Below are 24,292 nucleotides of genomic sequence, written 5' to 3' on the forward strand. Positions count from 1 at the left end.
CTCTAATGTTATATTACAACCATTCACACTTGTGACAACTTTGAGACTTTAATGAACCTAACATACATGCTTTTGGAATGTAAGAGGAAGTAAGAGTACCAAGAGAAAACCAACGCAAGCCAGGGAGAAGCAAACTCCACACAGGAAGGCCAAAGGTAAGACTCGAACCCAGAATCAATCTAGACCAGTGGTTCTCAAACTTTTTACACCAAGTACCACTTAAAAAAAATGCATATCTCTCCAAGTACCACCACCATGAGCCACAAAACATAGTTGCACAGAAGGCCTACGTGTCATCAAAAACGAGGCACGGTATATTTAATAAAACTGTACTTAATGATTTAATTTAAATGCATTTCACATAACTTCAATAAAACCTACCAAAATAAAAGATTTAAAAACAAACCGTTCTTAAAGATTAAATGCAAGCATATTGTACAGTACCAAAAAGTTAAATACAACTGTACTGTACTCTGGCAGTGATTCTTTCGTGTACCACTTGAGAGAGACCAGGTACCACTAGTGGTACCCCTTCCACACTTTGAGAATCACTGTTTAGACTGTGAGGCAAACGTTCTGATGAGGTCACCATACAGTGCCTTTGAAAGAGTATGTTATTTTGTTTAAAGATTATTTTAGCCCAAAAGTCCCAGTTCGATGAAGCGCAACTGCTCAATGAGATCCGAAAAGTAAAGTGAAAGCTGTCAATACAAAGATCACTAGAAATATCAATTGTAGTCTGTGGTGAGCTTCACTACAGTACATCATCCTGAAAGTTATTTCTAATCAGGCACTCACCTTGCTTATAGAGGGGCTAGATCTTATTAGATGTTAACAACCACAACACAGGTATTTTTTTGAATAATAAATAGAGATTACGATTTCTGCAGAAATATCTTGTGAATGCTGAAAACCTGCAGCTGAACTGAAACACTGTGGAATTAGCAGAGTTGTTGATATGTGAGACAGAATGTTTTGAGACAGTCAAGGAATGCGGAACGAGGTGGTAAATATATAAAATATCTTGGAATTTGGGAATTGTGAAAATTTGGGATTTTGAAGAATGTGATGAATAGTTCCCAACATGTCCTGAATGAATCGGTCAAGAAATAAGGAAGGAGGAGGTAAATATGTTTTCCCATGAACTTGTGCTGCATTTTAAATATCACCTCAATCTCCTTCTCGACTCAATCCTGATGCCTGAGATTTACTTTTAATTTAGATGCTTCTTCTTGAGCCAGTCCATTCATCTCCGGCACAGATTTGTCGTATTTCTCTTGGCTGTCTTGGAACATTCTTCTTCACTTGCCTCTTTTTCATTTTGGGTAGAAGATAATCTGAAAAGAGGTTTTTTTTTCTTATGTCTCAAAGAGTCAAAGAGCTTCTTGTCCTCCCTCCCGACTTAAATCCAGACAACAGACTGCTTTCCAGTTTGTCTTTTCTACTACACTTCACCTACTGTGTCCGCACTGAATGGCCCGCTAGTCCTGTTAATTGTCAGGCTTTTAAATACAAGTGACCTTTGGCCTCTTTCTGGGTGATTCAAAACAAAACACTATATAAAAGCTTTAGCCGATTCCACACACAGTGCTCTGATGGTTTACGAGTGCGATGCAATTCCAACACAACAGGTTTTGGCTTGTTTCACCGACGAGGAGCTCTTAAGTGTTCAGTTTCAGTCTCCCTGCACTTCTCCTGCTGCACTGAGCTGCTGGTCAGACCAGTTTTCTACTCCTGCTTGTGGCCTAATTACTGCATTCGCTTCAGGGAGTTTGCACAGTTCACAATTTGCATTTGTGCCCGTCCCCCTGATGTGTTTTATGGAAACAGACTTTGAAACCCAAACGTGGGACGCAGTCTTGATCCTTAATTTTTAATGTGACTGACCCCAGTACAGCAAGGACAAGACAGCTCTCTGCAGGTGAGTGTTACCTTTAGTTACCTTATTTCTTTCTTATTTTTCTAATGCTTGCAATAGTACAGTCATTGGTCACTTCTTTAGGTATACCTGCATGCCTAATGACAATCCATGTGTGAGATTTGATTTGCCACTTTAAACACCTGATAATTCTATGGTAGTTGGCTAAGATAAAAAAAAGTGTTTGTAATATTTTGTCCTCATCTAGCTAACTGAGGTCGCCAAACTATTAGAAACGCCTCTCAGTATGATGTATTGTATTGCTACAAATTACAATAATAAATTAATAAATACATTGCTAAATTAATACCTCTCTGACACTCACAGTCAAAACTGGGCATAATAATTAGGGCCCAAGCGATTAATCAGCTGGGCAATTTAATTGGCCGGTTTAAGCCCGATTTTGGCATCCCTTCCGCATAAAATCAGTAAAAATTTACCGATTTTATTTGAATTTCAAAGTATCAAAGTATTGTCAAACAGTTAGATTTTCTGCCTGTAATTCATATCGTTATTGTTGTAAGCATTATGTGAAGAAAAAAAAAAAGCAATTTTACTCATTATATATTTAACCGATTAATCTGTTATCAGAATTTTATTCTGCAGGAATCATATATAACAAAATCAGCACTGGCCTAACAAAAATGTCGATTGGGCCCTAATAATTGGATTGTGCAGGTGTACATAATGAATGGGATGTGCCATAATGTGTTTCACCTTTACACATGAAATACTTCAAAACTGAAATCTAATAGTAAAGAAGACGCATACAACTATGATAAGATATGCTAAATATGTATGGTTCCCTATAAACACCTTACCAAAATACACTGCATGATCACATTAGCCTGGAACTCTAAGATAGATAACCCCCCCCCCCCCCCCTCCCCCCCCCCTCCCCGGACACACACGCACACAGAGAGTCAGTGCTGCATACAGTATATTCTGTCCCTGGACTGTCTCCTTAGTCAAGCCTTAAATCTTTAATTCAGCTGTGTAAGTCATTTCCCATAAATTCACTAGAGTAAAACAATACTAGCGGATGTTTACGCATAAGAGGAGAGCGGTGGAAACTTAAGCAGACAGGGTGCGGCTCCAACAATGCAGTAATGCACCGACGGTGTGTGGGAGGTCAAAGGCAGGCAGGTAAAAACACTCAGAGGCTTCCTCATTGTGGAGCAGGAAGGCATTCATCACTGTGTGTGAGGTATGACGAACTTATTTGTTTCTCCTCTCTACAATTGTTTACATGAAATTGGTCATCAAAATCCAGTGTAGACATTACGTTGTTGTATTTCATTCACTTTTCTACTACAGATGCAATATAGGGAAGATAAGACGGACACGTCTGTGTATTGTCGTCTCATATGTTCCTTAAACATACTATGTTGCTAAATGAATACGACACAAACAGCATTATTATCTTTGTAAAGGCAACATTTGTGATAGTTCCTGATATGAATTGTATTATCCAATGTTTTATTCATGTAAAATAATTTAGACTTCATTTTAAGTCTATTTTTCATGTTGACTTGGGAGTATTTGATGCCTTCAGTGTAATTTATTTGGCCCATACAATCAGAATGCAGGGGTCAGTGTGCGGGTTGAAAAGTTAAAATATCGGTGTACAGCTACATAGTTCATTGTTCCTTTAGTCATGTGACATTTTGAGATGCTCTAACTACAATTTGGGTCAATGTGGCGAAAGTATGTTATTACTGTTGCTTTCTTTCATTGTGTCCACCTTCATAACTAAAGGGTAAAACAGAAAAAGATGTGAATGTTGTCGCATGTTCATTTGAGGTATGGTTTGAGTTTTTAAAAGCCTTCAATATCTAATTTAATAGTGCCTGAGCTAGACTCCCATTCACAATGTTCTCCTGGGGATTGAGAAGTGCAGATATTTATTGTTAGGATTTTCCAAAACTCAAGATGTATCAGCTTAAACTGTGTGTCATGCCCTTGTACAGCTGTGAGTCTTCCACTTGTGGACCATGTTCTCCTCTGCGACCCCCTACAAGAACCAGCACTACGCTGAGCTAAAGAAGGACTGTATCAAGAGTAAGAAACTGTTTGATGATCCAGAGTTCCCGTCCGTAGATGCATCACTGTATTTTCAGAAACCACCACCTGGTAGGGTGCAATGGAAACGTCCAGGGGTGAGTGGCACAGCTTTCTCTAAATCTTATCAAATGTATCTAATCGTGCTGGGTACGGTTTCGGACCTGAAGTGATCTGCTGTTATCGCTTATCACTTCTGAGTCACAGGCAAAATGTGCTCCACACAACAGAGTGAATTAAGAGTAAGAAAAGAACATTTTTAACTGAAAGGGGGAGAAAATTTATGTGCAGCAGCCAGAGGCACCAAAGCTAATCTCTTTTGAAAAGATTGCTGTAATTGTGTGAATACAGAAAGAAGACTATTCACACTAATGCTGATGTGCATTAAATAAATATTATTATTTATTATTTGCTATTTACTACTTTATATTAAAGTTTTTTTATATTTTTATAAAATGGTAAGGTCTATTCAGGGGTGCTGGAGAGGATGGTCCGTCCGTCGGGAAGTCGAATCTCAGATTCAGGAGGAGCAGTGTGGCTTTCGTCCTGGCCGTGGAACAGTGGACGAGCTCTATACCCTTGACAGGGTCCTCGAGGGTGCATGGGAGTTCGCCCAACCAGTCTACATGTGTTTTGTGGACATGGAGAAGGCGTTCGACCATGTCCCTTGGGTAGTCCTGTGGGGGGTGCTTCGGGAGTATGGGGTACCGAACCCCTTGATAAGGGCTGTTTGGTCCCTGTACGACCGGAGTCAGAGTTTGGCCCGCATATCCGGCAGTAAGTCGGACTCGTTCCCGGTGAGGGTTGGGCTCTGCCAAGGTTGCTCTTTGTCACCGATTCTGTTCATAACTTTTATGGACAGAATTTCAAGGCTCCGCCGAGGCGTGGATGGGGTCCGGTTTGGTGGCCTCAGTATTGCATCTCTGCTTTTTGCAGATGATGTGGTTCTGTTGGCTTCATCAAGCCGTGACCTCCAACTCTCACTGGAGCAGTTCGCAGCCGAGTGTGAAGCGGCTGGGATGAGAATCAGCACCTCCAAATCTGAGACCATGGTCCTCAGTCGGAAAAGGGTGGCGTGCCCTCTCCAGGTCAGGGATGAGATCCTGCCCCAAGTTTACTATCTTGGAGTCTTGTTCACGAGTGAGGGAAGAATGGAAAGGGAGATCGACAGGCGGATCGGTGCAGCGTCTGCAGTGACGCCAGATGAGGTGGCTGCGGCATCTGATTCGGATGCCTCCCGGACGCCTCCCTGGTGAGGTGTTCCGGGCACATCCCACCGGGAGGAGACCCCGGGGACGACCCAGGACACGCTGGAGAGACTACTTCTTTCGACTGGCCTGGGAACGCCTCGGGATTCCCCCGGAAGAGCTGGATGAAGTGGCTAGGGAGAGGGAACTCTGGGCGTCCCTGCTAAAGCTACTGCCCCCGCGACCCGACCTCGGATAAGCGGTAGAAAATGGATGAATGGATGGATGGACATCAATTTACATTTACAGTAATGATGTCTAATTTCGCGGCACGATGGCGACTGGTTAGACCGTCAGCCTCACAGTTCTGAGGACCCGGGTACAATCCCCGGCCCCGACTGTGTGGAGTTTGCATGTTCTCCCCGTGCCTGCGTGGGTTTTCTCCGGGCACTCCGGTTTCCTCCCACATCCCAAAAACATGCATAAATTGGAGACTCTAAATTGCCCGTAGGTGTGCATGTGAGTGCGAATGGTTGTCTGTTTGTATGTGCCCTGCGATTGGCTGGCAACCAGTTCAGGGTGTACCCCGCCTCCTGCCCAATGACAGCTGGGATAGGCTCCAGCACGCCTGCGACCCTAGTGAGGATAAGCGGCTCAGAAAATGGATGGATGGATGGATGGATGGATGTCTAATTTCCTTTTGGTGTTTTATGATACAGGTAATTAATTATCTATGTATTTATTTATCCATCCATCCATATTCTGTACAGCTTATCCTCACTAGATAATTGTTTTTTGTCCTGTTTGTCTGTTAGGTCAAGCACAATGGAAAATCTGTATCCTTTTCATGCCGGAACAATTTAATGTGTCACCATGGACTTTTTAAGCTTCCGCTGTGGTATTATAATTGAGGTTTATTGAGAATCAGACTTGATCAGTCAAACAGAACAAAGTTTCTAGAAGGGAGAGAGAAACAAAGACAAAAGACAAAGCACTAATTGTAAACAGGATGAGAGAAGTAAATCATTACATTATCTACAACAATGAAACATTAAATATGAGTGTTGCATGGGGCTGTACTGCTACATCCTGTGAGGGAAGGGCAGGACAAGATAGAACAGGACAAGGACAGGAGAAGAAGCATGCAGGGTTGTGAACCCGACTAGGCAAATGCGGTGGCATTAATTTTGTAAATTATAAAGTCTACAGGACGAGAGTATAAGGGAGGGGATACACACGCAATTTGCATATTCATTAGTTATTTGTCACAGTAAGTACGTGACCCCACATCCAGTGAAAGAGTCCTAGGGGTGTGTGTCTGTGGATACATGCAAGTGAATTGATACCGTTTCACATGCACAAAGACTGACAGAAGCGTCCTGTAATTCCTGTGGCCGCACCGCGGCGGGTGAGGACCCCACCCAATCTATCGAGGGGCGGCATCAGGCCTAAGGGTCCACCTGAGAGCACCCCGGCAGACGGGACACGTCCCACACCGAGGGACCCAGGGCAGTCTGCCGGCCCCACCGAGGCGCCCCAACAACTGGCCATCTGGTGGGGGCCGCAGGGACCCAATGCCACCCCCCCTCAGACAACACCCCACCCCACCCACCACCCCACACGCCCCGCCAGTTCACCCACTAGAGTTGTGGGTGAGCTGGAGTCTATCCTTGCTGACTTTGGGTGACACCGTGAACTGGTTGCCAGCCAATTGGAGGGCACGTAGACAAAAAAACATTCACACTCACACTTAAGACACATGTTTCTGGAGTTTGACTCAAGTCGAGTTACCAATTAAGTTCCCTTGGTATATAAATGACTATTTAACGACTGCTTGTTATCAAACATCTTTGTGTCATTTATTGATAATATCACTATTGTGCTGCAGGAGATCAGCAATGATCCTCACCTGTTTGTGGAGGGTGTCAGCGCCCATGACTTGAACCAGGGCTCAGTGGGGAACTGCTGGTTTGTGGCCGCCTGCTCGTGTCTGGCACTGAAGCCAAACCTCTGGAAGAAGGTGAGCTTAATGGATTGTCTGAGCTGAGATATATGCGGGAAGGATCATATTAGCTGACTGCAGGAATTCACTGCTCAAGCATTTGACTCATTCAAGTGAATCTCAAGTTTCTTTGGCCATTTTTTTTGCACTGCTTCTTTTTTTGACTGAAAGTTGTCTCTTAGTCCTAACTTTCAAAATAAAGGTTTCTAAATGCCAAGATATTGGTGCAATAAAGTTTTTTTTTACGTGTATCCAGGTAATTCCAGACTGGAAGGAGCAGGAGTGGGACTCTAAACACCCGGAGAACTATGCCGGAATCTTTCACTTTCAGTTTTGGGTGTTTGGAGAGTGGGTGGATGTGGTGGTGGATGACCGGCTTCCTACAATCAACGGAGAGCTCATCTACTGTCACTCCAAAGACAACAATGAATACTGGAGCGCTCTGCTTGAGAAAGCATACGCAAAGTGATTCAACCACTTATCATGCATTATGTTATAATTCAAAACAATTGTGGACTGCAGCAACTCAGCATCAAGCAACATGTGCACAAATTTCTACAGCCAGTGTAAATGTTCCTGCAGTCGAAATGCGGCTTTTCTGTGTGGCAGTTGTTTCATTGATAAAATTCCACTGACAGTGAATAAACAAATAAAAGCCTAAACATGACTTGCACCATGTGTGCAGGCTCTCTGGCTGCTATGAGTCTCTGGAGGGGGGCAACACTGGAGACGCTGTGGTGGACTTCAGTGGAGCTGTGGCCGAGGCCATCAACCTGGAAGCAGAGGCTTACTATAAGGACCAGGAGAATCTAGACCATCTCTTTGCAGATCTCCTCAAAGTTTACGACCGTGGCGGAATCATAAGTTGCTCCATTAAGGTGTGTGGTGTGTCCTCGTGTTTGAGTCGTCTACTTTGAAAAGAAACGGTCTTTATATATTAGATGTTTTCTTTTTATTAGGCACAACCTCACGAACTTGAGCTCAAGCTGGCCAACGGGCTGGTGAAAGGTCACGCCTACTCGGTGACCGCGGTGAACAGGGTGCGTCTCGGTCACGGGCTGGTGGCCTACTTCAAGAACGAAACCATCCCCATGATCCGCATGAGGAATCCCTGGGGCAAGACTGAGTGGAATGGAGCCTGGAGTGACAGGTGAGAAGCGTGACAATCACCCCGAGCGTACATCCAAATTAATCCATCCATTTTCTATAGGGCTTGTCCTCATTAGGATCATTGGGCAAGAGGTTGGCTACACCGTGGCCTGGTTGCCAGTTAATTGCAGGGCGCACGTAGACAAACAACAAGTCAACCTCGAATCAGAATCAGTATTAACACCAAAGTACAGACAATTTATGTTAAGAAGGAGTCTGGTGGGAAAAAATGCTTGCAATTGTGAAGTAAATTGTAATTATGACACAGAGTTTCTGCCAAAATGAAAAAAAAAAAAATCCTGTTTAGCAAGAAATATGAAGTAGACACTTTATTTGCATTAGTAGACCAAATAAAGCGATGTGGTTGGCCGGATCTGGCCCCTGAGCCTTGAGTTTAACACCTGTGATATATTGTATAAATATACTGTACGTTATATCAAGAAGAATGTCTCTTTCTACAGATACTGTATATACAGTACATGCTATGAACAAGCCATGACTATAATCATGAGTGGAATAATATTATAGCTTTACTGAGGATATTTGGAAGGAAGAGTGGGTAAATGTTGCCAAGTCAGTAGGTAGCAAAAAGTGTGAATGAATTAATTCTGTTTTAGGACATTATATGCACTCATCCAACAGGATGTATTTGTGTTATTGAGTTCGGTTTGTTGTTGGCTTTTCAATAAAGCTCATTGATTGACATCCACTGCTTCATCCTTGTCCTTGTTTTATTTCATTTCCGCTGTGCATCATTTTGTCTTATTTTTCAACTGTATTGTACAGGTTGTAATTAAGACCAGTGGTTATCGTGTCTGGCTCACAGTTTTAAGGGCTTCAATATCAGCTCCGGCCTTCCTCTGTCGAGTTTGCAATTAGCTGGCGACTCGTCCAGGGTGTACTCCACTCCACCTCTTGCCCAAAGTCAGCTAGGATAGGCCGCAATGCCGATTAGGAGAAGCGGCCATTGACAATGGATGGATGAAGGTTTTTAATTAACATACATAAAAAGAAAAAAATGAAATATTTTCCATCTGCAAAAGCTGCCATTTTAACAGGGGTGTGTTCACTTTATTTACTCAATGTGTAATAATTTGTCTTATCATCATCCTGTCAGCTCTGAGGAATGGTCAAAGGTTGGTGACACAGAAAGGGGCAACCTCGGCATCACAGTGGAGGACAACGGAGAGTTCTGGTGTGCAATCTTTTTAACACAGTGTAAACAATCCTCCATTAGTCACAACGTCCTTGAACCATATTTCATTTGACCTCCCACAGGATGTCTTTCACAGACTGGTGCAAGCACTTTACAGATGCCGACGTGTGCCGTCTCATCAATACGTCGCTGATCAGCATCCACAAGACCTGGCATGAGGTCGTCCACTTTGGGAGCTGGACCAAGCAAGCGGAGCCTCTTTTAAACCGCTGCGGTGGCTGTGCTAACCACAAGTCCACCTTCCTGCAGAACCCACAGGTACAGTGGAGGAACATTATGCAATATTTGGACCTCATCCTGAGTGATGGAAGTTTCTAATATTTCAAGTGTGTGTGTTCCAACTTATTTTCTCAACGTTTTTTCCTAGTACATGTTTGATGTCACAAAGGAAGCCGACGAAGTCCTCATCTCCTTACAACAAAGAGATATGAAAATCCACAGGAAATTTGGTCAAGGGGAAAATCTAACAATCGGCTTTGGCATCTTCAAGGTAAAATGACACCATGGGAAATAACAACAGAAGTCATACAAAGCATAATAATAATAATAATAAACTAAAATACAGTGAAACTACTCACACATATTGAATATGGAACAGAAAATTTTTTCAGAACTGTCAACTAGTGGATTTATAGGTATTGGAATTATAAATGTCTGTCGTGTATAAATGGTGTATTTACATTAGCATCTGCTTGGTAAAATTAAAGTGCATTTAACTGATATTTTCTTATGTAGCAAATTTCATGTATGGTTCCATGGTTAAGGTCTCATGTGAGTCTGCATCCAGACTACTGTGGAGTCTGCCCAAACTCAGCTCAGGAGTGCAGTCACTATTCAAATTCCCCATCACTCTGACATCTCTCCTTCATGCCTTCATGTTTGTGTCTGTTTGTCTCTGTTGTGTGCAACAAGGATATATAAAGCTGAATGTACACTGACGGGTTACAATGATAAAATCATAATGAATTGAAATTTAAATAATCAGCTCACTAAATTCATTTTGGAATAACATGGCTGGCTTGCGATGAGGACTCATTGAGTAACGCAAGACAAGCAAGCAAATAATGGACACTTAAGAATAGGATTCAATATTTTTCCATATAAAAAGTAAAAAAATTAGAGACATTTATTCTTTTCATGGAAGGTCTCATTAAAATGCGTCTTGGGTAGACGGTCTGAGATGTGTGGACAGAGGCCAAAAGACAATTTGTTTCGGGGAGAAAGAAGGGTCATTTATTCCCATTTTGGCTCTGGCCGAAGACTGAACAAATGGTTTTAATGACACCTATTAAGTTTATCAGATCATATCAGGCCTTTTCAGCAGGACACTACATCATACCAAAGAATGCAATCATTCGAGGTGATTGTTTCAAGCTGAACAAACCTCACAGGATACTCCAGACAGTGAGAAAACCAACTCATTTTATTATGCAGTCTTTAATATTTCGAACATGCATTCTCACAAAAGGTGTCTGTATGGGCTCGAAATAGTTTTTTTGTTTGTTTGTTTTTTTCATCTTAAGCTTTCCACACAAACATTTGTGCCAAACCTTTTCCTGTAATGTAATTGACTTGACATCTGGCTATGATCAAACACACATCATACGCTATTATTGTGCCAATTGCTGACAATTGTGAAGGTTCTGGACAGCATTTGAGGTCAGTACCACAATCAACATTCATTTTAAGGAGCAGCTGTCTGCACATGGCCAACTGGAGACATCCATTTGACCCTTGTTATCTCATCTTGATAATATCCTCCTCCCCCAGTGTACACAGTGGGAAAATTATGAAAAGTGTTTCAGTGAGAATCTGAATGCATGTCAACAATATGCTGTAGCTGGTTTTGACCTAATCATGGATGAAGGCATGCTTTCTGTAATTTACTTGTCTACTTACATACAAGGCTTCAAATGTTTCATGTAAGATCAATGAGACAATGACAGTTACTATTTAAGATCATAATCTAATAATTTAAAAAATCATAACTGTAAAAGCAACTTCAATTTCATCCAGATACAAACACAATGTGGTAGAATCCTACATAAGCGCATCAAATTTCAAAATGATCTGATGAGGTATGACGGCATAAATGAGTAAACCCAAAGAAAATGTGTTAAAAAACATTTCACAGTCAATCTACTACCATATATCTATCTACTACAGCAAAGGTCACAAACCTTTTAGAAATCGAGATGGTTTTTTGGTACTGGTTAATGCTAAGGGCCACTAGTTTGATGCACACTTCTGAAATAACAAATTTGCTCAAATGACCTTTAATTATAGGTTATTACTGATAATGATATTTATATATGCGGCGATACTGATCAGGTTAATAATTTCTTACAATAATGATTTAATTATTGTTATATTGGGAGATTTTGATATTATTATTATTATTATTATTATTATTATTATTATTATTATTATTATTATTATTATTATTATTATTATTATTATTATTGCCGGCACGGTAGACGACTGGTTAGCACATCTGCCTCACAGTTCTGGGGACCGGGGTTCAAATCCCGGCCCCGCCTCTGTGGAGTTTGCATGTTCTCCCCGTGCCTGGGTGGGTTTTCTCCGGGCACTAGCGACTTGAGTGGGCTATACGACAAAATACTCCCACAAATCAATGAGCATGCAGTAGACAAAAAATACATTTTCTTCGCAAATGAATTTGATGTTGCAAAGCATGGAACACCAATGCCAGCTTTTATATTAAAGAACTCAAACTCATATAAATGCAGCCGCAAGTGAATGTAATTAGCATCAACATTCTGAAAATGAATCCTGTGCTCACTGCAAAGTTTTGTGAATGGTGATGTCACAATATGGCTGAATTGGGAACAGCTCGCTCACAGACATTTTAGTGAAACATTTTCAAAAATGTAATTGGTTGTTAAATTCCACACTGGATGGATGGGCAGTTACTCCAGTGATATATACCATACAATGTTTGGGTTTTCTCCGGGGACTCCGGTTTCCTCCCACATCCCAAAAACATGCGTGGTAGGTTGATTGAAGACTCTAAATTGCCCGTAGGTGTGAATGTGAGTGCTCATGGTTGTTTTGTTTGTATGTGCCCTGCGATTGGCTGGCAACCAGTTCAGGATGTACCCCGCCACCTGCCCGATGATAGCTGGGATAGGCTCCAGCACGCCCTAGTGAGGAGAAGCGGCTCATAAAATGGATGGATGGATGGATGGATTTTTGTATGGTTTAAATTCTTTATGCTGAGACCAGGGGGGCAAGAAATGGCACATTTCACTCATTGAAACTGTTCAAATTCAAAGGCAAGTACATTTTCTCATATCTATCCATCTCAGGTGGAACTGAACAGAAAATACAGGCTGCATGACATCCTGACCCAGAATTGCGTGGCGACGTCGACCTACATCAACGCCCGCACGGTCTTCATGAGGTACATGCTGCAGCAGGGCCGCTACGTCATCCTCCCAACCACCTTCACGCCTCACATTCTGGGCGACTACATGCTCCGACTCTTCACAGACGTGGACTCAGGCTGCAGGTACTGTCAATGTCACCCGACAGATTGTGTTTATGTTGACTTTCATTGCCGTCGTTAGCAATCCAACCTTGGTGGAGGTCTGACTTTCATCCCAGTTTGTTTGTTTCTCCATTAGGGCTATCAGGTAATCTAGAAGGTTGTATCAATTTTCTGTGCTTCCAGGGAGCTGAGCGAGGATAAGCCGAGGGTGAGATGCTGGAGTTCCTTTCTGGGATACCCACAAGTGGTGACCCACATCTACGTGCTTGCTGCTGAGGGACTGCAGAACCAGGACAGTACAGGGGGTCAGTCGCATGGTTTTAACCCATATTTCCATGGAATATTCTGAAAGCTTTGCACCGCACGGTGTTTTGCTGAAGTAGTTCATCATCCCCATGATTCCACGCAGGCGCAGACCCATATGTGATCATAAACTGTGAGGGAAACTCAGTAAAATCTACAATACAGAAGGACACTTTGACACCAGAGTTTAGAACTAGTGGTATTTTCTACAGGAAGAAGCCCAGGAAGCCTTTAACTGTACAGGTAAGACATTTGTGCACATTCTCAAGTCTGTCAACTATTGCTGTTCACTGTTTGTAGAGCCTACTAATTTTGAATTAAAAATAGGTATGTCTGCTTTTGGTTTATTATGCAGCCCTTTATTAGGCATGGAAATGTCTTTGGTTACAAAAATATAAACAGAATGCCACTAGTATTTTTTTTTCTTAAAAAGTTTTAATTTTGGAGACGGGTAGATTCCAAGACATGGGGCGGGGGGATGAAAACGGGTGTTCCAAAGGCAGTTAGTTATTTACCAATTGTTGCAAACTGGATTGATATAATTGGAAATGACTGCCAGTTTAATTATCTTGAGTAAAAAAATACATAAGATCAACAAACCCCTCCACCACGATAAAGTGACGGCTCAAGGAGGGGTCACCTTATCGTGGTGGAAGGGTTTGTGTTATCCTATGAGCTAAGTTGTCTGGGGCTTTATGCCCCTGGCAGGGTCACCCATGGCAAACAGGTCCTAGGTGAGGGACCAGTCAAAGCATGGCTCAAAGACCCCTTGTGATGACGACAAAAAATGGACTCAGGTTTCCCTTGCCCAGGCGCGGGTCACCGGGGCCCCCCTCTGGAGCCAGGGGAGGGGGTGCTGGAGAGCGCTGCCGCTGGTGACTCCATCATTCTGCTGGGAGACTTTAATGCTCACGTGGGCAATGACAGTGAGACCTGGAAGGGCATGATTGGGAGGAATGGCCCCCACCCGATCAGAACCCGAGCGGTGTTCTGTTATTGGACTTCTGTGCTCATCACGGCTTGTCCATAACGAATACCATGTTCAAGCATAAGGTTGTCCACACGTTCACATGGCACCAGGACACCCAAGGTCGCAGTTCGATGATTGAGTTTGTTGTTGTGTCATTGGACTTGCGGCCGCATGACGAGAGGGACGGAGCTGTCAACTGATCACCACCTGGTGGGCAGTTGGCTCCGATGGTGGGGGAAGATGCCGGTCCGACGTGGTAGGCCCAAACGTATTGTGAGGGTCTGCTGGGAACATCTGGCGGAATCCCCTGTCAGAAGGAGTTTCAACTCCCACCTCCGACAGAACTTTGCTCATGTTCCGGGGGAGGCGGGGGACATCGAGTACGAGTGGACCATGTTCCGCGCCTCCATTGCTGAGGCGGCCGACCGGAGCCATGGCCCTAAGGTGGTCGGTGCCTGTCGTGGCGGAAATCCCCGAACCCGTTGGTGGACACCAACGGTGAGGGATGCCGTCAAGCTGAAGAAGGAGTCCTATCTGTGAGACTCCTGAGGCAGCTGATGGGTACCGGCTGGCCAAGCGGAATGCAGCTTTGGTGGTCGCTGAAGCAAAAACTCGGGCATGGGAGGAGTTCGGTGAGGCCATGGAGAAAGACTTCCGGACGGCTTCGAGGAAATTCTGGTCCACCATCCGGCGTCTCAGGAGGAGGAAGCAGTGCACCATCAATACTGTGTATAGTGGGGATGGATGCTGTCCTTGACTCGGGATGTTGTGAGCCGGTGGGGAGAATACCTCCTCAATTCCACTGACACGCCTTCCCATGAGGGAGCAGAGTCTGGATTCTCTGAGGCGGGCTCTTCTATCTCTGGGGTTGAGGTCACCGAGGTGGTTAAAAAGCTTCTCGGTGGCAAGGCCCCGGGGGTGGATGAGATTATCCGGGAGTTCCTCAAGGCTCTGGATGTTGTAGGGCTGTCCTGGTTAACACGCCTCTTCAACATTGCGCGGACATCGGGCACAGTGCCTCTGGATTGGCAGACTGGGGTGATGGTCCCCCTTTTTAAGAAGGGGAACCGGAGGGTGTGTTCCAACTACAGGGGGATCACACTCCTCAGCCTCCCTGGTAAGGTCTATTCAAGGGTGCTGGAGAGGAGGGTCCATCGGGAAGTCAAATCTCAGATTCAGGAGGAGCAGTGTGGTTTTCGTCCTGGCCGTGGAGCAGTGGACCAGCTCTACACCCTTGGCAGGGTCCTCGAGGGTGCATGGGAGTCCGCCCAACCAGTCTACATGTGTTTTGTGGACTTGGAGAAGAAGTTCCACCGTGTCCCTCGGGGGGTCCTGTGGGGGGTGCTTCGGGAGTATGGGGTACCAAACCCCCTGATATGGGCTGTTCAGTCCCTGTACGACCGGAGTCAGAGTTTGGTCCGCATATCCGGCAGTCGGACTCGTTTCCGGTGAGGGTTGGACTCCGCAAAGGCTGCCTTTGGCACCGATTCTGTTTATAACGTTTATGGACATATTTTCTAGGCGCAACCGAGGCGTAGAGGGGGTCCGGTTTGGTGGCCTCAGTATTGCATCTCTGCTTTTTGCAGATGATGTGGTTCTGTTGGCTTCATCAAGCCGTGACCTCCAACTCTCAGAGGAGCAGTTTGCAGTGTGAAGCGGCTGGGATGAAAATCAGCACCTCCAAATCTGAGACCATGGTTCTCAGTCGTAAAAGGGTGGCGTGCCCTCTCCAGGTCGGGAATGAGATCCTGCCCCAAGTGGAGGAGTTCAAGTATCTTGGGGTCTTGTTGAGGCAAGAATGGAACGGGAGATCGACAGGCGGATCGGTGCAGCGTTTGCAGTGATGCGGACTTTGTCGGTCGTTGTGTGGTAAAGGAGCTAAGCCGAAAGGTGAAGCTCTCGATTTACAGGATTGTAAATCTACGTTACTACCCTCACCTATGGTCACGAGCTGTGGGTCGTGACCGAAAGAACAGGATCCTGGATACAAGTGGCCGAAATTAGTTTCCTCCGCAGGGTGTTCGGGCTCTCCCTTAGAGATAGGGTGAGAAGCTCGGTCATCTGGGAGGATCTCAGAGTAGAGCCGCTGCTCCTACACATCCAGAGGAGCCAGATGAGGTGGCTGGGGCATCTGATTCAGATGCCTCCGGGACAACCTCCCCGGGGAGGAGACGCCGGGGACGACCCAGGACACGCTGGAGAGCCTACATCCTTCGGCTGGCCTGGGAAAACCTCGGGATCCCCCCGGAAGAGCTGGATGAAGTGGCTGGGGAGAGGGACGTCTGGGCGTCCCTGCTAGAGCTAATGCCCCCGTGACCCGACCTCGGATAAGCAGTAGAAAATGGATGGATGGATGAAAAGAAACGTTCTTTTTTATTAAAACTGACAATAAGTGACTGGTCCCTCCCCCCCACCAAAAGAAAATAAAAATATAAATATTTAAAAACCTAAAAATAAAAATATTTTTTTTTAATTGAAATTGGGCGGCACGGTGGCCGACTGGTTAGAGCGTCAGCCTCACAGTCCTGAGGAGCGGGGTTCGATCCCCGGCCCCGCCTGTGTGGAGTTTGCATGTTCTCCCCGTGCCTGCGTGGGTTTCCTCCGGGCACTCCGGTTTCCTCCCACATCCCAAAAACATGCACGTCAATTGAAGACTCTAAATTGCCCGTAGGTGTGAATGTGAGTGTGAATGGTTATTTGTTTGTATGTGCCCTGCGATTGGCTGGCAACCAGTTCAGGGTGTACCCCGCCTCCTGCCCGATGACACCTGGGATAGGCTCCAGCACGCCCGCGACCCTAGTGAGGAGAAGCGGCTCAGAAAATGGATGGATGGATGGATAATTGAAATTGTTTTTTGAAAAATAAAATGTGCATTGGTGAATCCACAGGGTCCACTGTAGTGGTAGTTTTTTCTCCTTAAAAAAAAAAAACACATTACAAATATTATCTGTGTTGTTTTCTTTGGGAGGGGGGGGGCTGTAACAAATAAATGGCGTTTCCATTCAATTCAATGTGGAAAGATAATTTGGCAGCACGGTGGACGACTGGTTAGCACATCTGCCTCGCAGTTCTGAGGCCTCGCCTATGTGGCGTTTGCATGTTCTCCCCGTGCCTGCATGGGTTTTCCCCGGTACTCCGGTTTCCTCCCAAATCCCAAAAAGATGAATGGTAGGTTAATTGAAGACTTTAAATTCCCCGTAGGTGTGAATGTGACAGCAAATGGTTATATGTCTGTATGTGCCCTGCGATTGCCTGGCAACCTCCCGCCCAGTCAGCTGGGGTAGGATCAGCACGCCAACGACCCTAGTGAAGATAAGCGGGACGGAAGATGGATGGATTAAAGATCATTTGAGATGAGTGTTTTGAGTTACAAGCCTGTTCATGGGATAAATTCAACTCCAAAATCTCAAGGCACCACTGTATACATAGCCTACTAGCGTACCGTCGAATAAAACTCACTTTCGAGTAGTTCATTATTTTCAACACATTGGCATGTTCAGCGTAGTGCACCTGCTTATTTTCTATATGATCAAACTTAAAGTAGCAGCTCAGTTTTGGGATATAAAGTCTAAAATGACAGCCTAACCTGCAATTGGCTGGTGACCAGTCCGAAGTCTGCTGGGATATGTTCTTGATCACCTCAGGCCCTAATGAGGATAAGCACTTTACAAAATAGCTATCATTGAACTTCAATTGACTTGCTCAGGTTTACCGAATGAAATTAAGTGGAACTATAATCTAAGTACAATTTCTTTTGTCTCTCAAAACTGCCTGCTCGACATCAGATCTGGAACAGTAATGCGATGCAGGACCAGTTCATGGGCCAAGTGGTGCTTTCCGGTTCTGTGAAAGACACCATCGATCCTCAGAGGCTTCAGCTGAGGAAGCAAGGCCGCAACATGGCCGACGAGATGCCCGGCAGCGTTAATTTGAGAATAATCACGTCCACTCAACTCACCGCCATTTGAGGCTCGAACCCCGACTGCAGGAGTTCAAGCGGAACTGTGAAACTATGATGACGACTTGCCAGTAAGGTCTTCGCGTGATATGATTATGAATATGATTTGCATATTTGTAAAGCAAGACCATGCAGGACAGTGTGATTGTCAATTTTTTTAACCATTTTTAAAAAATCTTTTTATGAATAACTTATACATTCTATAATGACCGTTTACACTTAAGATCCTCTGTAAGGCTCATAATGATTTGTTCATTTTATTAGTCATTGTCATATACACTTAACTACTTGTTTAAATGTTTTTTTTTAATTATTATTATTCATTTGACAAGTTTTGAACATTGTACTGCACTGCATCATACTGAGAGGTGTTTCTAATACCTTATAAGGGGGAAAATATTAGAAACAGCTCCAAATATGATGCATAAATACAGGCTTAATATGTGACAGTGCCTATCACAACTGAGTATTATCTTTGTTCATAAAGCTCTTGTATTGGATCTCAATGGTGTTGTGAAGGCGTACCTAATGAACTGTCCGCTGAGTGTATATCCTGCAAACAAAATATAAAAAACAGAATTAATACATCACCTAGTTCCATAATGCAGCTTCCATTCCTCACTTTTCCCAGTTTAAATATGCATGCCCTGCAGTTAGGGTTGCAAAATTCCACACGTTTTCAAAGTTGGAAACTTTCCATGATGAATTGATCGAATAAACCAGCAATTTCCAAATTTGAAGTTGGCTCTCAATAGGGAAATATAGTTGGGGAAGATATATTTTAGAATACTCTTGAATAAAACAACCAGATTTCATGCAGGTAGTGTGGAGTCCCCTAACTTGCAAGTTTTTAGAGTAACCTTTTGGTCAGTTTTTGCTTTGTGTTACAAGCCAAAATGTGCATGTGTGCAAGAAGAGCTATGACAAAACAAAATGTTTATATTTTGCGTGAACATGCTAGCTTTCCATTAAACTCCTGGGGTTAAAGGTGGTTTACTTTTTAATATTATAAATAACGCACCACACCCAAGGAAGAACAAACTGTTAGAGACAGAAGGCATGACCAATGAGGCGTGGTTAAAGAACTGCAGCTACATTCAAATCTTGCTCGCGGTTTTAAATCTGCAAACTCCTCCTTTATCTTCCCATGGAAATTGACTTGAAACTTTACCCCAAATCTTCCACCCCTTTGTACGGAAGCGTATTGCATTCACTTGGATTAAAAAAAACTCCTGTTCCTCTGAGTAATTTTTTTGAGGGCTTTGTTTTTTGATTTTTTTTTTTTCTGTTTTCTGACAATTTTTCTTCCACCTGTTTTTCTGACTATTTTCTTTCTATTTTTCGGACACATTTTTTTCCACCTGTTTTTCTGACAAATTTTTTTCTGAGTTATCGGGACACATCGAACTCACGCAAGAACCTGCGAACTGCAAGTGACTCTTTGCAGAGTCCGTAGTAAGCAACATGACCGGCTTATTTAGTTTGATCAAGTTTTATTTTGATATGGGTTTAATACACTGGGAGATACTCCTGTCTTTGAAAAACATAGATGGTATTATTATTAGTTTGTCGATATTACGCAGGCACCTGCTGACTTTGCGTTTGTTCAGGAGAAAAGCCCATTCAGATCAGGCTAGATACAGCAATGTTTGTCCAGAATCAGTTGGGCAGATATGGTATGCTCTATGGATACAAGAAAATGCATTTAAAATGCATTCAGGCTGCCTACGTGGTGACTCAAGAGACGATCAGGAGACTGATGAAAATACTGGACCCACATGGTGTGCAACTGAGGCGCCGGAATCGGCTTCGCCGGCGTATGTACCACAATCCGGGCCCAGCAGTAAACCGGCATTAGTGAGTCCGCAAAGAGTCACTTGCAGTTCGCAGGTTCTCGCGTGAGTTCGATGTGTCCCGATAACTCAGAAAAAAATTAGTCTGAAAAACAGAAAAAAATAGTCCGAAAAACAGGTGGAAAGCAAATTAAGTCAGAAAAACAGAAACAAATATTTAAAAAAACAAAGACCTCAAAAAAATTACTCAGAAAAACATGAGTTTTTTTTTAATCCAAGTGAATGCAATAGGCTTCCGTACCTTTGCAACAGTACCTGCAGTCAAGAAAATCAGTGCACCTTGAATGCAACTCAACATAACCATGATGCATTACAGCAACTCAAGTTTCTTTTTATTTCGGTCCAGTTCCCAAACTGCGTTATTTTATTTTTTTTACACTCAAGACACAGCCATGCACAATTCGAAGTTCAAAAAGTCTATTGCTTCCACCACAATTAAAAATAGTTTATCCAAAACCTCATTTCCCCGTCTCGCTTTTTGTCCTTTCTCAAAGCGGGGAGCAGCCTGCTGAGGTACGCCAGATGAATCAGCAGTTTTACAAAGCTTGACAATTATAATAATAATAAGAGTAGTAATAATGATAATAATTTAAAAAGTAACATTTTTTGTCTTTGTTCCATTCTCTTGATACACATTAATAGAGGAATTTTCACACCACGTGTACAGAATGACACATTCAGAAGATAGAAATGTACAGGTCAACCACAGAAAAGGGAAGGCGGCACGTCACAGGCGTCGCCACCCTTTGTGCTCACAGTCCGCGCCTGTACATGGGCTAGACTTGGGCCTTTCGCGTGAAGCGTCCACACAGGCCAGCCACACTCACCGCACACATACACACTGACTAATGCACTCATCAGTGCACTGGCCACATGAAGGTGTGTCCGGTCTGATTGGCCCAAAATGGGAACCCCGGAGTGCAGAGGGTGCGCGTGTTCTTCTTTTGTTCCATTTGCACAACGCTAAACATTGACTGTTGCGTACCATAAAGCAACCTGAAATGTCTTATTTTAAGTTACATAAATTTGAAAGGGGGTTAAGAGGGGGTGGTTTCCTCTGTCATATTTACATACATACTGTACAGTGCATGTAAAAAGTCTACACCCCCTGTTCAAATGCTAGGTTTTCGAGGTATAGAAAATGAGAACATAAATCAGTTCAAAACCTTCTCCACCATTAATGTGACCTTTAACAAGTACACCTGAATTTATAAAAAGTATATTTACAAGCCGGGAAGTAAAAATAAACAACTGAGATAATGTGGTGCACACACTCTTACAACTAGGGATGTGACTGTGTTCAAAATTAACCCATTCCAACTGAGCAGTATTTCTAACCATTTATAATTCCCTCTACCTTGACTAAGATCCCAGTTCCAACTGGGAAAGAACCCCCTGCCCCAAAACACGATGTCGCCACCAACATGCTTCATTGTATGTATGGTGTTCTTTTGGTGAAGAGCATTGTTGTGTTTGTGCCACTTTGAAATTATGGTAAAAAAGCTCAAACAGGGTTTAAACAGACCATAACGCATTTTCTCACATGCATTTGGGAGATTTCAAGTGTTTTTGCAAAATTTTGAAACCAATTTTGTTTTTCTTCTTCAGCGGACCTTGGGCCTTAATCTTGGAGGGAATTATGAACACTTTCAAATACCAGTCAGTGTTAGCACAAAACCTTTGGGCTACTAATAGCAAGAAAAAAATGTCAGGAAAGGCCTACTCGAACATCTTAACTTTATTTGGGGTTAATCAGAGGCACTTTAAATGGTGGCAGGTGTCTGTCTCCCATTAAACATGCGTTTGAATGTGATTAGTTAACAAAGTCGCATCCCCAGTTATTAGAGGATGTTCACACATTCAACCACCCATTTCCCCTCTTGAAAAAAAAAAATATATTTTGTCAATTGAGTTGTATAACTTATACAAAGAGGGTAAGACTATCTAAAATCTATCTACAGTATCTTTCGACACTATACAGTGTCTTTCTACACTATCTAGCCATCTATATTAATGAGAGGCTGTATGTTGTAGAATAGATCTGTTACCACCAAGTAGCAGACTCCAATCTGTTAACTTGGGTGTGAAAAATGTGAGGGAAACAAATAAGAATTATAGGTCACATTAATGGAAGTTTTGAAATAACTTTTCTTGTTCTCATTCTTATATCACCAAAACCCGGTATTGAAACAGGGGTGTGTAGACATTTGATAGCCACTGTACATAACCTAACAATGTGTAGACGTTTGATAGTCACTGTACATAACTTAACAATCTTAACCTATTTGAATGATGAGATACAGTGTATAGTTAGTTGGTTGTTTTACATGCACGACTCGTGTGTCACATCACTCCATCTTGTGGACCTTTGCTGTACAATGGAGGTACAAAAATGTGGGTGATCCCCTACACCTTGATTTCACGGTGGAGGAATGGACTCTTGCAGACTGAGGTAGCCCTCGGAGACGTGCTCACACGCACACGTACGTAGGTACATAAACACATCATATAAAAGGATGAAAGGGGCTCATCCTAGTATTTCCTTGTGTGGACCTCACAATAATTGAGAGACCCAGGATTATGCCACACAAAAGATAGGAAGACAAGAGCGCGTGGGGATACACCAAAATAAACAAGTCTGGATACTGTGTAGAATTTGTGCAGAGTTGAATGTAAGCAAATGTGGCATTTCAGTCTTTCACTGATCACAGTGAGGTGCAATTATAATTACACAATTGATCATTTAGAATAATTAATTTAGGGTGACCCTTTTTTTGTTAGCCAATAAGATGAAGAATACAACTGCTAAAGTTAACTGTAAAATGTATGCAGGCATGTTCAATCTTTTATCGACTCGCAATGTAAAATGCCTTCAGAGTGAGATTCCTCAACCAATAGAGGAGTCATTTACATTATAAGAGTTTAGTGTTGATCACCAAGGTAATAACCAGCTGTTTAAATTTGTCTTCAGGTTGCGAAAGTAATAATAAACATGTAAACCACAGAGGCACATAAAAACCCAGTGGTGGTGGTGCTGCTATGATTAGCAAAGACTTATAGTGTATAAATTGCAACAAAAGATGCTACTGAGCATTTGTACATGCGTTTTAAAATAATCAATGAAATATTAAATGAGGTATAAAATTGGCAATGCACATGCATATCAACTAAATATGAATGTTAATATGAGAGTAAAAGCACACAGGATCAAGGCTAACCATATCCTTATGCAGTATTCAATATTAAATATTTTCTCTTTTGATTTGAAATGGAGTCCGATTTGGGTCAAATATATTACACTGAAAATGGCAAAGAGTTGACTATGATTAAATAAAGGCAATGCTATGCGAAAATGAAGCAGGCTCAATGACGAATGCTCAAATCCAACTTTGGCCAACCATGGCTTTCCCCTTGTAACACACACGCACACACAGCCACCATCAGCCTCTCCACAGCCATACGAGCACAGTTTGGGTCCTGGAGTGACTCTCTTGAGAGGCCACTGCAGGCATGGATGGGTTCTCCACACTGATAACACCAGAGGAACAGTACACTCTACCAAAAGCTCTTCTTTGAGGGTCTTTCCCCCCCTCATTTTTGGTTTGGAAGCAATTGTTCCCCCCACATGAAACTAGACAGATGTGCACGCACACGCGCGCGCACACACACACACACACACTAGTGACAGACTGCTCTACATGTACAGAGTGCTGAAGACGTAAACAAAAAGGTATTTTTAGCAGCACGGTGCCGAGAGGCTGCAAGGCCACCGTTCGTCTGACGTACTGTGGGTGGCCTGGGGGGTGTTGTTGGAGAGGTGGAGGCGTTTGAGAAGGGGAGTCACAGAGCTCCACACAGCCCCCCTGCGCACTTTGTGCTGACAAGACAGAGGGCGCCCCCTAGCGACTGCTGTTCTTTATGGCTTCCTTGGCAGCTACAATCAGAGGCGTCAGGCTGGACAGAGGCTTGGCCAGCTTGAGGAACGAATGCTGTACAAAGGAAAAAGGACATAAATGTACTTGTGAGATATTTATAAGGGGCCGTTAGGGACATTATTCAGGATGAGCTCTCACACTTACTATTCAAATGCTTTCACACACACACAAACGACTGAAAGGCTCTCATAAGAACTACTCAAACACTCTCACACCTACAAGTCTTGCT

General features: G+C 43.3%; 2 protein-coding genes across 6 annotated transcripts in view; one reads left to right on the top strand and one right to left on the bottom strand.

Moving 5' to 3' along the window:
• Window positions 1–1,708: 1,708 nt before the first annotated feature.
• On the top strand, window positions 1,709–19,262 carry LOC133415902 (calpain-5-like). Of its 2 annotated transcripts, none has more exons than XM_061702441.1 (13): window positions 1,709–1,921; window positions 3,889–4,077; window positions 7,055–7,186; window positions 7,425–7,633; window positions 7,854–8,046; window positions 8,128–8,318; window positions 9,435–9,512; window positions 9,596–9,791; window positions 9,901–10,023; window positions 12,863–13,065; window positions 13,228–13,349; window positions 13,454–13,590; window positions 18,103–19,262. In XM_061702441.1, exons 2-13 carry the CDS (start codon window positions 3,913–3,915, stop codon window positions 18,283–18,285), a joined length of 1,932 nt encoding a protein of 643 aa, XP_061558425.1. In that variant the 5' UTR covers window positions 1,709–1,921; window positions 3,889–3,912; the 3' UTR covers window positions 18,286–19,262. The 2 variants fall into 2 exon arrangements, with proteins under 2 accessions (XP_061558425.1, XP_061558426.1); XM_061702442.1 differs by lacking the exon at window positions 1,709–1,921 and adding an exon at window positions 2,860–3,125.
• Window positions 19,263–20,197: 935 nt separating this feature from the next.
• Window positions 20,198–24,292, bottom strand: part of LOC133416000 (serine/threonine-protein kinase PAK 3) — a 30,912-nt gene continuing 26,817 nt past the window's right edge. For all 4 annotated transcript variants that reach the window (XM_061702603.1, XM_061702602.1, XM_061702601.1 and 1 more), the window contains one exon: window positions 20,198–24,117. In XM_061702603.1, the coding sequence (XP_061558587.1) occupies window positions 24,028–24,117 (90 nt within the window). In that variant the 3' untranslated portion in view covers window positions 20,198–24,027. The remainder of the gene's footprint in view (window positions 24,118–24,292) is intronic.

Source organism: Phycodurus eques, chromosome 17 (genome assembly GCF_024500275.1).
Source record: "Phycodurus eques isolate BA_2022a chromosome 17, UOR_Pequ_1.1, whole genome shotgun sequence".
NCBI lineage: Eukaryota > Metazoa > Chordata > Actinopteri > Syngnathiformes > Syngnathidae > Phycodurus > Phycodurus eques.